Here is a 16,408-nt window from a genome sequence, read left to right as displayed (position 1 = left end):
CCCCCCCCAAAAAAAGATCTTAAAAATTGCCATCACAGATTTATATTTTAAAATATGCATAAACAATTAAACATGAGTAAGAAAGTGGTTTTACTTTTATTTTCCTAAATCATTCAATCCAAAAGCCATGCACTGGGACTGAGGAAGGGCAAGAAACAGGGTGTGCCTGGAGGGGCTGAGTGGTCTGCCAGGTGGAGACAGAGCAGAGCAATGTGGAAGAGGCGGCACTGGAGACTGACCCCCTCCCAGGACTTAAGCAACAGGTGAATATTTGGGGATCCTAGGGTTCTCACTATCAGAGAAGACAATCAGAATTGTAGCAAGGGAAAAAACGAGAATAAAGCATGTGGTGGGTTATTGGTGTGAACTCATTTTCAGTATCATATAGGCAATCACGTAAACGTAGATGCAAGCAGGTCTGTGAACACATACAAATACAGTAAAACCTTGGACTGTGAGTGAGATGTTCTGTGAGGGTTCCACAAGACAAGCAAACATTTCTCATAAATTTTCCCGTGATGCACAAGTGATGTCTTGCAATACGAGTAGTCCACGCCATCTCATGTCCCACGATCACAACTGAGCCAATGGCTCTTCAAATTCACTTTGATGAACAAGTGCTTCGGATTACAGGCATGTTTCTAGAATTAATCATGCTCACAAACCAAAGTCTGACAGAGCTACATCCACAGACAAGGTATCAAAGCGATGATGCCCTGGTAGCAGTGAGCACACGCACAGCCCGATGGTTTCTAACCCCCACGGAGAGAAACGGGTTTCTTTGGGAAAATGGCTGATGGCGAAGCTGGGGCAGGGAGAGCACGACTGTGCGAGAACACGGAAGTGAGGACGGGGAGGTATCAAGAGGAAACAGGAGCCAACATGAAGGAGCTCCCATTGGTCAAATCCAGAATAGTTTGTGGAAAAAAATAAATAGTAACAGATTATAACACTTTAAGTAAACTAGAATTCATTAGTCATAAACCTAAAATTAATTACTGCGACCCCCACACCTCTGCAGACACAGCCCTACGAGCGATGCGGAGCACATGGCCTTTAGCCTCTGCACCTCCTGTGCCCTCCGCACCCTGCCTGCTATGACCCTGGGGGCTGAGGGTGGGCACGGGCTCCGCTCTCCCAGTGTAAGCTCAGACAAACACAAATGGGTAACAAAAGAAAATGGTATTCAAACAATGGGTATTAGCAGTTTTGCACAGAACTACAGCCTGCCTGAGGTTGGGACAAAATCGAACACATAAGAGGAGTTTGGTGCTTTGGAAAATGTGAAAGTTGCCAGTGAGGTCTATTCCCCTCTATCTGAAGTAACTGAAATTAGGGGCACATGGCTGGCTCAGTCGGTTAATCGTCTGACTTCGCCTGGGCCGTGATCTCACGGTTTGTGAGTTGGAGCCCCGCGTTGGGCTCTGTGCTGACAGCTCAGAGCCTGGAGCCTCCTTCAGGTTCTGTGTCTCCTCTCTCTCTGCTCCTCCCATGCTCCTGCTCACTCTCTCTCTCTCTCTCTCAATAAGAAAACGTTAAAAAAAATTTTTTTTTAAATGTAACTGAAATTGGGGCGCCTGGGTGGCTCAGTCAGTTAAGCCTCTGACTTCAGCTCAGGTCAGATCTCACGTTTGTGGGTTCGAGCCCCGCGTCAGGCTCTGTGCTGAGAGCTAGCTCAGAGCCTGGAGCCTGCTTCTGGGTCTGTGTCTCCTTCTCTCTCTCTGCCCCTCCCCCTCTCATGCTCTGTCTCTCTGTATCAAAAATAAATAAAATATTTTAAAAAAAAAAAGTAACTGAAATTAATGGAGCTCTTGCAGAAAACCCAGGACCTGTCCACAAACCTGATGAGGATGGCTGGCTGATCAAGAGAACACTGAGGAGCCCTTCAGAACTGGATGAATTAATGAGTGAAAAAACATATGAGAAATGCATGAAATCTACTGAGGAATAAAAATGGAACCCCTAAATTAACTAGGATGTAAAGTAAAATAAAAGCAATTATTAAGGTTTGGTGAAGAATAAGGTATTTATATATTTCCAAAATATCTCTCCAAAAATTACATATTCTGGCACAGGGCAAAGAGGAACGGCTTTCAAAGGAGAAATCCACTTGAACAATCCTACTCAAACGAGCCAAGTCACCGCTGCCAGTAAAGGAGCACGTGGAGGCCAGTGCCAGGGCACAGGCGGGAGGAGGCACCAGCGATCCAGCTTCTGCCCAAGGTGTGAAGCTGGAATCCAAATGTGAGGGTACATCAGACAAACCCAAACTAAGGCGCATTTTTACAAAATAACTGCCTTGTAGTCTTCAAACACATCATCAACACCTCGGTACACGCGTGACCCTGAGCCGGATCCTTCTGTCCCTCAGTAAGGACACGACTGGAACAACTGGTAAGGGCCCAACAGGGCCCGTGGCCGGCGGCGGCGAGATACCATGTGAATCTTCTGATTCGGAAGTTTGGTTTGAGTTCTCTATGGAGACTGCCTCGTTTGAGAAGATACAAACGGAGATATTTCGGAGTGACGGACGGACCCCTTACTCTAAAATGGTTCAGAAAAAAATGGTTCTTTTATGACGTTTGAGAGGTCTGCATGTAACTTCAAACTTCCAGAGGTAGAGGTCTCTTTTTCTCCTGCCTTCTCTCACTATATATAAATACCACATCCCAGATATTTCAAAAAGAAAAGAGATCCAGTATAATTTAGAAGGCTAAGTGAACCAAGACCTACCTGCTCCTAGGCAGCTGACATGGTTTGCTAAGAATCAAAATGGAACTGACAGATGAAAGTTCAAGTAACTAGTGAAGATGAAACAGGTGTTGAAAATGTTTTTCATGTTTATTTTTGAGAGAGTGAGAGAGAGAGAGAACATGAGAATGTGCAGGGCGGGCGGGGTGCAGACAGAGGATCCAAAACACCTGGGCTGAGCGCAGAGAGCCCGATGCAGGGCTCACACTAATAAACTGCGAGATCATGACCTGAGTCAAAGTCAGGGGCTCACCAACTGAGCCACCCCCGGGCCCCTGAAACAGTTTTTAAGGTGGCTTTCTGCTTCCCCATAAACACTCCTTTGGGATTTAAGCCCACTGCAATAGTATATAAAATATTTGTCCTGCCCTCAAACCTTTTTTTTAATGTTTTATTTATTTTTGATACAGAGAGAGACAGAGCATGAGAGGGGGAGGCACAGAGAGAGAAGGAGACAGAACCAGAAACAGGCTCCAGGCTCTGAGCTAGCTGTCAGCACAGAGCCTGACGCGGGGCTCGAACCCACGAGCGTGAGATCTGACTGGAGCCGAAGTGGGAGGCTTAACTGACTGAGCCACCCAGGCGCCCCTGCCCTCAAACCTTTTGGTCAATGGGTCTGTTTGACCTCAAAACTCAAGTCAAATAGTCAGCTGACAGACGTGTATCAGCTCACACAGACTGCCAGACCCCTCCTATGTCTTGGGAAACAGGAGAGCCAGCAGCAGTACAGTCCGGGAAAGCCATCGCAACGAGGACAGAAACTCTCACTGGGTTTCATAAACTACCTAGACCTTACTTCAGAATTTTTGTAGTTTGCCTGGCTAAGAATCCACAGATTCGTTAGGTCACATTATGACAAATAAGGGGGAAAAACTGTGTTTCAGAGTCTTAGTCCCAGGCAGGCCTACCTGTAAACTTTCAGGGCCTGGTTTTGTAAAAGCACAAACAGAAACCCATATCACAGCTCATATTTAGATATAAATCAACTGTTAAAAAAAATAAAGTACATTGTATTCTCCTGCCTTGACAAACACACGTTCTTCATTACCACCTGGAAGACCGGGTTCCGATGTGGCATTCTCACACTCCTTGGGAGCTCTACACCAGGATGAGGTGCACCAGAGGCCGGTCCTCCCGCTCCGTCCCACAGGGCAAAAGGCCGCGAAGCTTGGGTGTGGCCACCCAGGCCATCCTTCTGGACTAACACATCTGCTGCTCTTCAGGCCTAGGTGTGCGGACATTGTAGAAACGTTTGCACTCCAAAGGCCGATCATGGAAGTGGCCCAGCAAAGCCTGGGACGGAAGCCGGGGGCTGTTTTGCAGGAGATTCCAGGGGTCCCCGGTATCCACAAGGGAGTCTAGGACACAGTGGGGCGGGGGGTGGACTCCAGATGGACATATCTCCTTAATCTCAAGGAATTCTCACTCTACTAGGGGAACAGCTGGAAGGATACCAGGGTGTGACCTTCCAGAACACTAGAGCCAGGGACAGAGGCCCTCTTTCCTCCCCCAAGTCTAAGGGCAGAACTACTCACAATGTTGCCAGTAACTTGTGAACTCAAGACAAGTGGATGTACCCCTCTTAGGCCTGTCTGTGGCAGACAACGTTGAGGGGAGTGTCCGGGTATTTGGGGAGGAGGGGCCCAGCAGCCTTGTCTGATATGTATACCAGACCTCCAGCCACAAGTGACAGGGCCAGAGGTAGGCACACGGCCCAAGTGACACCAATGAGATTCTTTATTCTGGGAATCAGGAATTTGAAAGTTAGAAACAGAGACACATGAAGGGCAAGCAGGACTTTACAGAAAAGCTAAATTCCTGCTGCCCCTAAGCCCCCCTCTGGCCCCGCCCTTCATGTCTCAGGTCTCGGCAGTCCCAGCGCTTCTGGGGCTACTCCAGCCTGCCTCTAACTAACGTCCCATTTTTTGGTCCCAACTGCTCGAAGTCTACTACTGTTGGGGGGCCTGGGGGGGCTCAGCTGGCAGAGCCTGTGACCCCTCATCTCAGGGTTTTAAGTACAAGCCCCACGCTGCCGAGAGAGAATACTTAAAATTAAAAACATAACACACACACACACAGAATCTACTACTGTCATTCGTAACAAAAATCAAAAAACAGGACTGCCTGGCTGGCTCAGTCAGTAAAGCATAAAGATCTAGAGGTCATGAGTTTGAACCCCATATTGGGTATAGAGATTACTTAAAAAAACAAAGCAAAACAAAACGTGACCATGTCACCTAATCCATACTACAACAAACGCAAACAATGGTACCCATCTTACGCGCCTGGCACGGGACTTACAATATGAAAACTATGCTCAACGGCACCTAGGGAGAATGGATGGTCTTTCAGATGAAGCACCCAGCAGTGCCTGCCAGGGAGCGGCAAAACCACTTGAGTGAACGCACTAGGAGAGGTAACGTTCACACCTCACTCACCCCTCCCACCTCTCCATGCCCTCAGCTCATGGATCTCTCTGGGTGGAATGCCTGACTCACTTCCCTCCACTGTCCATTTCTTTTTCTGACAATTCTGAGCCTACAGATCTCAATCTGATAGTCTAGTTAAGGCTGAGCCCTCTCAGTCCTCTCCCCAGATGGACATCGGCCTCCTGAGGCAGGGACCAGCGAAAGGCATGGCACTGCATAGAATAGACTGTCAATAAAAATCCATGAGCTGATAGGATCCAACCTGCTTTTCATTTGCCAAAAAGCCCAACAGTAAATATAAAAGATGAATTCTCCCACACGGTCGGAGAGCCATCAAATTGTAGGGCTGTGCTGAGCCGCTGCAAACAGTGGGCAAGTGCAAATACATCAACACAAAAGGAGCAGGGCCCGGCACGCCGAGGCCAGGCAGAATCAGCAAAACCAATACTGTCTCTTAAAACCACACTCTCCAAAGCAGACTATCCACGCCTGTGCTTGCAGAATATACATTGAGCAAAAAAGGCAAAAAACGATACCCAGGTAAGTCACATGTATTAGATTATTATGTATGTCTCATATGTGTTTGTGTGTTAATTAGAAATCCAATTATATCACCCACCAGAATAGAAAGAATACTGAAAGGAACATGTAATTATTGGGGAGCAAGTTTCACGTTTTCTCAACTCGTTCTAGATTTTCCACAGTCGAGCCTATAAATGTATCTTACTTGTAAAAGCAGCCTGAACATCTACAACAAGGCATACAGCCCTGGCTGCACAGCTGAATGTAAATCAGACTGACAGAACTTTGAAAACTACAGATTTCTAGGTTGGATTTCCACACCGACTCATGCGAGTCTATAGTTTTCAAAAGCATTCTAACAAATGACAACCGCCATCCAAGATAAAGCTGTCACACTCGGCAAAGTGGCAAAAGAGCCTGAAGTTACCAAATGTTACCATTACACACTGCTGACTCTGGAATGTGAACTGATAAAACTACTTGCAAGTAATCTAGCACGTCTGGTAAAGCTGAAGTCGCACCCACCCGAATCTCCCCAAGTACGTGTCCCAGAGAAATCACATTTACCCAGGGGGTCATCTACACACGCATACACGCACGCACCCCCAACTGCGGCACCATTCGTAACAGAAAAAACTTACACACCCACATGCCCATTAATAGAAGAACGGATAAACAGTAATGTATTCACACAACAAACACTCTGCAGGGGGAAAAAAAAAAGAAAAACAAGGGGAAAATGTCCTGGGTTGCTGTCCAAGGCTAGTCCCTGTGATGATGGACACGTCCTGCATCTCTGCTTTGCAACACAGATGCCACAGCCACAAGTGCTTCACGAACATCTGAAATGTGGCTCGGGAGACTGTATAAACAGCCACATGTGGCTAGAGGCTACTATAAGGGACAGCAGAGTCCTAGAACCGAGCACCACAGACGGCCGCACCAAGAGAACGCGGCTCTAGAGCACGCGGCAGCGCGCATACAAGATAAAACAACCAAACAACTCTCTGTTGCCTAGAAATGCACATGTAGCGAGAAGGAATGGGTGGGAATGAGAACCACAACGGAGGACGAAGGTGGTCACCTGTGCTAGGGAGGGAGGGCTGGGTGGGGCCCCAGCCGGCAGGCACGCGGCTCATTTACACCCACATCACATTCCGGCGTGAGATTTACAAACACGGGGTAAGACGCCAGGTCAAGCAGGGCTATAACCGCCCCTTCCCCTTCCGGGTACTTCTGAAAATCCACAAAAATCCACAAAAAAGCCCTGTAGAGAAGACAGAGAAGGAACACGCAGACTGGCACAAAAGGACTGGAAATGTTTGGGGTTTTAAGTTGGACGGGGTTTTATTATGTTCTGCAATTTGTATTGATGTCACATTATTTTAGGGTATCAAACATCACAATAAAAAGAATGGATTCTGACACAATGCTTGGAGAGACTTCCTCATCTCTGAACCCCCCCCAAAGGCAGCAGTAGCACCAACACCCCACCCCCGCGCGCGCACACACACCCGTCCTACCTGGGAAACCCATCAGCACTCCACCCAGCTCTATAATCTGCATCCTGCATCTCCTGCCCCAGGCCCCCCAACCAGGTGATTCTGACGATTAGCAGGGCTGTGAACACCTCTGGCCTAAAGGTCCTGGTCTAGGCCTGTTCTCTTTGGAACTGTTCTCTCAGTCCAGCTTAAATAACCTGAACTATGACCACCAACATATTAAGAGGTTAATATATACACTGGGTCACAAAGAAAGTCATCTCAGAAATTCTCTCTTAAATATATTTTTTTAATGTTTTATTTATTTTTGAGAGAGAGAGAGAGAAAGAGAGACAGACAGACAGACACAGACATCATGAGCAGGGGAGGGTTGGAGAGAAGGAGACACAGAATCCGAAGACAGGCTCCAGGCTCTGAGCGAGCTGTCAGCACAGAGCCTGAGGCAGGGCTCAAACCCACGAACCATGAAACCATGACCCAAGCTGAAGCCGGACACAACCGACTGAGCCACCCAGGCGCCCCCCAAAATTCTTTTTTAAAACGATGATCTCAGGGCACCTGGGTGGCTCAGTTGGTTCAGCTTCCAACTTTGGCTCAGGTTGTAATCTTGGGGTTTGTGAATTCGAGCCTCACGTTGGGCTGCTGCTGTCAGTGCAGAGCTTGCTTCAGACCCTCTGTCCCTGCCCTACTCATGCTCTCTTTCAAGAAAATAAAATAAAAAGACAATGATTTCCTCCAAAGCCAACACACTATGTCGCAGGAGCAGCCCCAACACATGGAACAGATCTGCCCTGCCCTACGGAGCTTGGACTCTAGCAGGAGAGAGCGGACAAGTCCCCTCAGTGTGAGAATCCCAGGTGCCACCCAAAAGAGGAAGAGTGAAACCAGTCTGTCCCTGGAATGTTCCCTTCAGGACAGGGGTAAGAGGAGATGAACTGTCCATAAACTGCTCGGAAAGGAGGATCAAGATAATGAATCACTACTCGCCTGTGGAATTTCACAACTGATTCAGGACGGAGTACTAACCGTGCCCAAATCAGTCCCCTACTATTTCAGAAACAGAGGAGAAATTAAATCTGTATTTCTTAGCATGTCACATACAAATCCTACTTTACCTTTAATTTTGAAAGAGCTGCTATAGAGAATAACCACCACCAGGCATCCACTCCCGATTGGCAGTGCCTAAAATAAAGAAACGTGAGCAGGAGCACGGGAGCATGATGGCGGCCTTTCACCCTAAAGGTTTTCCAGAAAGGTACCAATTCTCACATATTTTATCCCATCATCCCCATAAAAACTTCAAATTATCCTAGAAACCCCCAGGGAAATTCACCTTTTTAAGTCGCAGGGCAAACGAGTGCCCTGCGCCCGCCCCCCCAGTCGGTCCCCCTGATCTTGGGCAGGTCAAGGAACTTCTCTTAGTGTCCGCTCTCCATGGAGACAACAGGACTGGAGTGGCTTCCCTGCACCCGACACAGTGCCTTGCACACAGTAGGCATTTTGCAACCCACAGATACAGAAAGAGGTGGCTGTTTGGGGTGAGGGAAGCCAGATTCATTCTGTTCCTATGTCTGTGTTTCTCTTGATCTCATTTCCTGTGACTAAACATGGCTTCAGTGCTTGGCACACTGCCCTTCAGGTGCCGTCTCTAAAACTCCTCCTTTGGGAAACCTTTCTGGACACTTCTCTATCACAAAACTACTACTCTCCCCATTATCTATTCTGCACTGATGATGTCTCCCTATCAGGCTCATGCCCAAGACCTGATTCTGATGAACTCTGTCTCGGACCTTTTCCTCGGCACCAAAGGAAGCAAACTACTGAGCACCTAGCTCTGGGCTACCCGTTTTCCCACTGATGTATTTATCGTGATGACACGTGTGTTAGAAAGGCCCACTATCCTCTGAAGCAGTGTGAAAACCACAAGCTCTATTTTTCCTCTTTGTTTTTTAGCGTTTCTAATTTAGGAGCACAATGTGTACCTTGAAGCAAAAGTGGCTATACAACATTTGGTTGAACCTAAGGAAAGGGGGTGGGAGGGAACCCTAACCAGAAACCTTTCGCAGGAAACAGGAAGTGGTTGCCTCCCCACCCCCATCCTGCACTTTGAGCATAACCCAACTACTTATTCTGTACAATTTAGGCGAAAGGGCATAACCTCAATCAAGGAATTTTTTGGGCTGGAAGACAACTTCGAAGTCCTGCAGCAGCCTCTGCCAAAACCCTAAGGTGGCGAAGTGGTGGCCCGGACCCAGTGGGAGCTAGTCCCTCGGCAAGGCGGCACAAAGGCAAGGTCTGGAATCCCACGGACCATCGTGAGGAATGCGCTGCATGCCTGGCAGCCTCCAGGGCTCGGGGCTGGAATCCAGGGCCGCATTGTCCAAGTGAAACAGCTGACTAACAATGTCAGCTGGGGAATATTTTGATACTTTCAAATTCGGCCCCTGTAGGAAGAGGGTGCTGGAGCGGCCCTGGGACTGAAGAGCCCTAGGAATGGTACGCAAGGCCACGGGGCCGCCGTGGCCGCCCGCATTCTCCTCATAGCTCAAGAAAGTGGCCCCCAGAGGGGTTTCCAGATCCGCTCCAGTGGGCACCGCCAGTACGGACTCCAGGGAAACTTCCAGCTGTGAAAGGCTAACAAAGCTGGGCGCTCTCTCCATTTGAATGAGAAAGACCCGCCTCAATCCGGGAAGGCCCTTAGGCCATAAAACCCTTCACACCAAGGCCAAGTGTCACACTTGTAAGAGGGTGTGATTTATAAACTGACAGCATCCACAAAGCTCCTCTGTGCTCCTCCGTTAGTTAACAATTTATCTCCCCCCACGACGCACGGTGCTATTCAGATGCAGCTTGACTGGGCCTCAGAAAGACAGACAAGAGGGAAGAAAGAAAAGGACCCAAGTTCTGGCCAAAACACCAATGTTCACTCTGGATAATTACGGTCCTGTGAATAGACACTAAAATTAGGGCTTAATAATTCCTCCGTATCACATTCACAGCAGCAAACTCTTCCAACACAAACACACAGAGCAAGAGGGGCCTCTCCGGCGCAGAAAGCAACAGACCTCCACGCGCGTGGCCTCTGTGTCTCTCTTGTGGTCTCTGCACTCTCAGAATCCCCTCCCCACACCCATCAGAGCAGGTTTCACTCGAAGCTCTGACCAGCTGTTTTTCTCTCTCAACATTTCAAACTACAAAGCAAAGAGTAAATATGGGCTCGGCCAGGTCTTTCCTCAGCTCCACGAAATCAAGTCTGGCCGCTTCCGGCTTGGTCCCTGCCACCGCCCCCCCCCCCCCCCCCCCCCCCCCCCCCCCCCCCCCCCCCCCCCCCCCCCCCCGGCGCGGGAGAGCCTGCTAGCTGCAGAGATCGAGTCTCTGCCCCTGCTCTCTCTGTAAAATGAGTTTAAATTACTGCACGAACTAGATTAAAAAGAAATACACACCGGATAATAACACTTCTCAACATTGAGGCCTTTCTTCTTAAAAGGTTATCTGGTGGAAAGACACCCCCAAACATTTCATTGTAAGAAAGCAAAGTGTAAGCAATTCCAGCTTAAGCCGTCTTCTTGCCCACTTAGGTACGACCTTCCTAAATTATTTACCTATCCCAAAGAAATTTATTTCATGCAAAAGGAATGGCCTTTGCTCAAGAATCGTGGTTGTGATACTGCTCCAGATGCTCGAGGCCCAAATGGGCCTGCACACCCAGTCAGTCCTGCAGGCGTGTTTTCTTTAGCCTCCACGGGGTGAAAGGAACAGCATTCAAACCAAGGTGAACGGACTGTCAGTATTTAAAAGTTCGGGAAAGAATCTATAAAAAACATACATTTCCCATTCTGTGAAGAATTCGAGCCCCGCATCACCGGGTCCCTGCTCTTTCCTGACAAGAGACGGCTGGCACTAAGCACTGGTCGGGCTCGTCCGGACCCTTCCTCCCCCTCAGGACTGCATGCCTGCTTCCCGCGCCCGCCCGCAGATGTGACTGCCGGCCCCCTCCAGGCTCCAAGGTTTCTGATCTTTGACCCCTTCACAGTACACATACCTTTTTGACCATAGTTGTTTCAGATGAATCAAGTTTCGCTCTCTTGGTATCAGGTCCATCTTCTACCCCTTGACTAACTTTGGCAACTTTGGTTTTCTCTCTAAAGGGTGACAAAGGAAGGGAATTGAGCTCTACTCTCTGAATCATGCCACTGGAACAAAAAGAGCATCCCCAGCTCACAGAATAGGATGATGGTTAAAAGCAAAAGCTTTGGAGTCAGGCAGATCTGGGTGGATTCAAATCCCAGGGTGGCCAGTGATTACCTGAAAAGTAAGTTACCTACTACGGGGGAGTAACAATCCCTGCAGAATTATCGTAAGATGAGAAGTAAAAGGGGCCTCCAGGTGGGACGGTCAGTTGAGCGTCAGACTCCTGGTTCTGGCTCAGATCATGATCTCACGGTCAATGGGATTGAGCCTCAATGGGATTGAGCCGTGCATGGGGCTCTGTGCTGACAGTATGGAGCATGGAGCCTGCTTGGGATTTTCCTCTGTCTCTGTCTCTGTCTCTCTCCCCCCAACCCCTCCCCTGCTTGTGCACTCTCTCAAAATAAACTCTTGATTTCAACTCAGGTCATGATCCCAGGGTAGTGGAATCGAGCCCTGCACTGGGCTCCGTGCTAAGCTTGGAGCCCAGCTTAAGATTCTCTCTCTCTTTCTTTCCTTCCCCCCCTCCCCCCGCCCCTCTCTTCGGTTTGTGCTCTTTCTCTCTCTAAAATATATAAATACATTTTTAGGGGCGCCTGGGTGGCTCAGTCTGTTGAGTATTTGACTTCAGCTCAGATCACGATCTCATAGTTTGTGGGTTCGAGCCCTGCATCGGGCTCTGTGCTGACAGCTAGCTCAGAGCCTGGAGGCTGTTTCGGATTCTGTGTCTCCCTCTCTCTCTGCCCCTCCCCTGCTCATGATCTGTCTCTGTCTCTCAAAAATAAATAAAATTGTTTAAAAAAAAATTTTTTTTAATATATACTTTTTTAAACTTAAGAAAAAAAAAACAAAAACAGAAGGAGTGAAAGAAAGAAATTTGCAGACCAGAGAAATTTCAGTGATTTGTCTAAGCTGAACAAAAGAAAGCAATACTTGATTCTTGGTAGGAAGCTTCACCTACCACACAGGGTCTTTCTTTACCTCTTATCAGCAAGGGGCATATAAGAAACAACAGCCAAACACCCCCGGCAGAGAGTTTTACAATACTGGTATCATCTGCCACCTCTCATGCAGAAGCTACAAGTTCAAACCACTGCAGGGTCTGTCTCTTGGGAATCACACCGGTCTGCAACCTCGATATTCAAAAGGAGAGGATGAGGTCTGTTTGTTCCACCAAAGCGAAGTCAGGACTTCAGAGCTTTCCCAGGTAGACTCTGGCCGAGTGTGCCGCCAGTTACCCATCTGACTACTCTGTACTCACTTTACGATCAACCTGAAGACACAGAAGCCAAAACGGAGGAAGACAATCCTCCCCCACACAGGAGGTGTGTGGTTTCACCACCTGAAGTCCGGATTCATCGAATGCCCGCGTGGTGCGCTCTGACTGCCTTAAGAACTCCGCTCGCTTTAGGAGCTGGATCAGAACGCTCTTTTGGAAGACAGGAGCCACATCTCCTACAGTTCTGAACACACAACCTGTGTAATCAGTGAGCTGGTCGTGAACTGGTTCCTGAATATTCTAAAAATACTTTCCTTAGATGGGCTGTTTCCCACCAATGAATAAAACTGTTTTTTGTTGGTTTTTTTTTATGTTCTGTTCTCCCCTCCTCTCCCAAAACTTACTCTACGAATTCATGTTCTCCAAGATTGGCAAAGGTGTATCCATGGTAGCCAAAAACATCTCCTGTGAAAAACTTGACGCTATTTTTGTGACAGATCTGGTCAACTTTAACTATGACATCCCTGGAGCAGCAAGTCAGACAAACCTGCAGAAAGAAAGAATTCACTGGGTGTGAGTTTTGCAAACTGTGAATCACTGCCTGATGTCTAAATAAATCGTACTGAGCAGTCTCTCTGGGCATGCCTGAAGCCAATTTTGAACTGGTGTAACAGGTTCCTTGGATCCTATGCTTAGAAGACAAAAGACAAGTTGCAGGTTTCAGGAGAAATGTAAATTGCAAGACCTCCACTTTCTGCAATCAAAACCAAACGGGTTTAGCTAGAAAGTAAAAGCCATTCAATGAATTTCTTCCCCCTATTCTGTAAACATAAACAAACCATATCTCATCGGTTCCATGAAGTGGAAAAAAACAGTAACAATTCAGCGTAAGTTATTTTTAATTATGAAACCTATTAAAATCTGAATAAGCTATCACAAGAAGAGAAACCAGTTTTAAGTGACCCACAGGTCACGTTTAAATACAAGGGCATTTTTCCCCCTTCTTTTGATTGATATGTTAAGATAAAAAAGATAAACAAGTCCCGTTGAAATTATTTTTCCACAGTTTTCCAAGTGAAACTTTATCTGAATCTGAGGACAAAAGAAAAGGTTACACACCAAGTGACCTTTCCATTCAGGCGGAGACAATGAACTGGTGATTCACTCAATGGAATTATCAGTGTTGCTCTGAGGCCCCTAGATTGTGTTCCAGTAAGTTGAGGCACTGGAAATAGCTAAGTCTTACTGCATAAAACACCATCTTTTCAGAATAAACTCTGTGATAAGGGCCATGAAAACAAGTTCCAAATTGCACATGTTTTCTTCTAAACATAGAAAGTTGGAGAAGAAGTTACAAAAGGGTATTTTCACTTGACAGAACCTCTTTGCTGCTGTCTGGCAGCCTGAATACCAGAACCGCCCACAGAAGGGCCTCTGGGGTCAAAGGACGCAGCCACCTAAGGAAAATAATCACATCTGAAAGGCAAGTGACCAAGGGGAACCAACTTGTAGAGTCAAAAGTGGGTGTAAAGTCTCCGAGGACCAGTCAAACACGGCCCAGTGAGGCAGGCACCTCGTCCGTGCACAGGCTTTGTATGAGCCACCGGCCCGGTGCTTCTGTTCTAAGCAACCCCCTGCGTGCTAGAAACTCAAGGGCCAGCTCGAATTAACTAAATGTGGTCACTATGGTTAAAGAAATGAAGAGCAGACAGTCCAGACAGTCCAAACAGACAATGTTCCAGTACTTGGAAGATACAGGATGGAATGAATTAAAAAAAAAAAAAAAAAGACAAAACGCACAGATGATCCATCATTCCAAGCACATATCTGAACAGATGCACATATGAAATATAACAATGTGGAAAAACAAACTACCCAACCCAAACTCTAACCTCTCAAGTAATGGGCCTTTCATTTAAAAAATAAGTAGATCATCTGTGACTATTTCATGGTTATCCAACATTTGTTTAGCTTTTCCTGGGTCCAGGGAACCATGTCTGAAAGGTCAGAGACGCTGGACCGGAATTTAACTTATCCTTTCACCTTTCCACAGATCTGGCAGTGAAACCAAATGAGGTTGGATATGCCTCATTTGGCGTATGACTAGTGAATCTGTCTCATTATCCATGGCAACACGGTCAAAGTGGCTGTTTGAAAGAGACAGACACGGACCAAGATCAGGTGTGCTCTTTTTTAAGACAAAACACAAGCTGTAGTTTGATATTTCTAACAACAAAAACCAAAAAAACAAAAAAAGCCTCTACTACAGAAATCAACCACCAACTTGTTTTCAGGAGAAAACGTTTGCAATAAAACGTATCAAAGCTATGAGCAAAGATTTTGGAAGGAGTACACAACACCAATGATGAAACCTGGTCTAAGGGAACACAGGCCCAGAGAAGAAACCAGCAGACAGCAAGTCACAAACAGCCACGGCAGACCCAACAGACTGGACCTCCCTGCCAGCACATTCAACGTGGAAAGGCAATATGCTAATGAGGCAGACGCCAAGGCAGCACAGGACTTGAGGCTACAAGGCTGCATTAAGCCGGAAGACTGCACCCTTTGTGAAACTTACAGCATCGAACTGAGCGAAAAAGGACTCCGGTTTCTTCTCTACACTCTCAGTGTCCACCTTCACATCCACCATGGGGTTGAGATTCTGGGCTCGCTCCAAAGATGCTTCGGCCCTGTTTCGGCCCACAGACCCAGCACGGATCAGGAACTGTGCTCCCGGATCTTCTGGAGATACCTAGGAATAGTTTTTTAAATGCTTGAATTTTGGGGGAAAACAAATTTTCAAAGACAAAGAACGCTTCCATTTGAAAGCTAACTAAAATATCTACAATTTAACTGTATTACTGTTCTGGCGGAAATTTGCCTAATGTACACTCCACACTCTTAATCCTTCGGAGGCTTTCAAGTAGAGACAGTTAACTTTGTTTACTTGGCACTGACAGTTAAAGAGCACCCTCTAGTGTTTGTGACAAATATTTACTCGAAACAGAACTATAATCCGCTCCTTCCACTTCCGTTTTTAAGTGCCAATAAAATGACAAAATTGTCAGTGGTAAGAATTTACCAAATACTATGTGCCCAACTTTCAGGATACTCCTAGACGAATAATAGTTTAAAGGACGTAATCCCTGCCTAAGATTGGTTTAAAATCAGACCAGTGAGGGGCACCTGGGTAGCTCAGTAGGTTAAGTATCCAACACTTGATTTCAGCTCAGGTCTTGATCTCAGTTGTGAGATCGAGCCCCGCATGGGGCTCCACAATGACAGTGCAGAGCCTGCTTGGGATTCTCTCTCCCTCTCTCTCTGCCCCTCCCCTACTTGTTCTCACTCTCGCTCAAAATAAACAAACCTTTTAAAAAATTTTTTAAAAAATTAAGACCAGTGAGGGGCATCAGGCTGGCTCAGTCTGAAGAACATGCAACTCTTGATCTCAGGGTCCTGAGTTCAAGCCTCACACTTGGGTGTAGTTACTAAAAATAAATAAGCTCTATAAACAACCAAACAAATAAACAAACATCATATCCACCAGGGCAAAAATCCAACACAAAACTGCTTGAAATGAACTCTTAAATTCAATTGAAATTCCGAAAGGAGAGATGAGTGGGGCTGGAGCCGGGGGGGGGGGGGGGGGGACTCTGCCCACAAGGCCGGCCGCCAGCAGAGGAGAGCCTTAAATCCAGGTACTACAATCGCCTGCCAGCTGCCCGCAGGGCCGCGCGGCTCACAGAGCTGTTCCTTATGCATCAGACATCCAACTTAACCATTCACCTCCAACATGG

At 47.2% G+C, this 16,408-nt stretch overlaps 1 protein-coding gene across 1 annotated transcript in view; it reads right to left on the bottom strand.

The window, feature by feature from the left end:
- SAE1 (SUMO1 activating enzyme subunit 1) overlaps nucleotides 1-16,408 on the bottom strand; it is a 34,678-nt gene that overhangs the window by 311 nt on the left and 17,959 nt on the right. Inside the window, exons 3-6 of the mRNA XM_029924329.1 lie at nucleotides 15,190-15,363; nucleotides 13,016-13,158; nucleotides 11,247-11,346; nucleotides 3,957-4,044 (exon numbers count right to left, since the gene is read on the bottom strand). Coding sequence (XP_029780189.1) covers nucleotides 3,957-4,044; nucleotides 11,247-11,346; nucleotides 13,016-13,158; nucleotides 15,190-15,363 — 505 coding nt within the window. The remainder of the gene's footprint in view (nucleotides 1-3,956; nucleotides 4,045-11,246; nucleotides 11,347-13,015; nucleotides 13,159-15,189; nucleotides 15,364-16,408) is intronic.

The sequence above is a fragment of the Suricata suricatta genome, chromosome 16 (genome assembly GCF_006229205.1).
Source record: "Suricata suricatta isolate VVHF042 chromosome 16, meerkat_22Aug2017_6uvM2_HiC, whole genome shotgun sequence".
In the NCBI taxonomy this organism is placed as follows: Eukaryota; Metazoa; Chordata; class Mammalia; order Carnivora; family Herpestidae; genus Suricata; species Suricata suricatta.
Note: the sequence above shows the minus strand (reverse complement) of the source record. Positions and strands in the feature narration are given on the sequence as shown.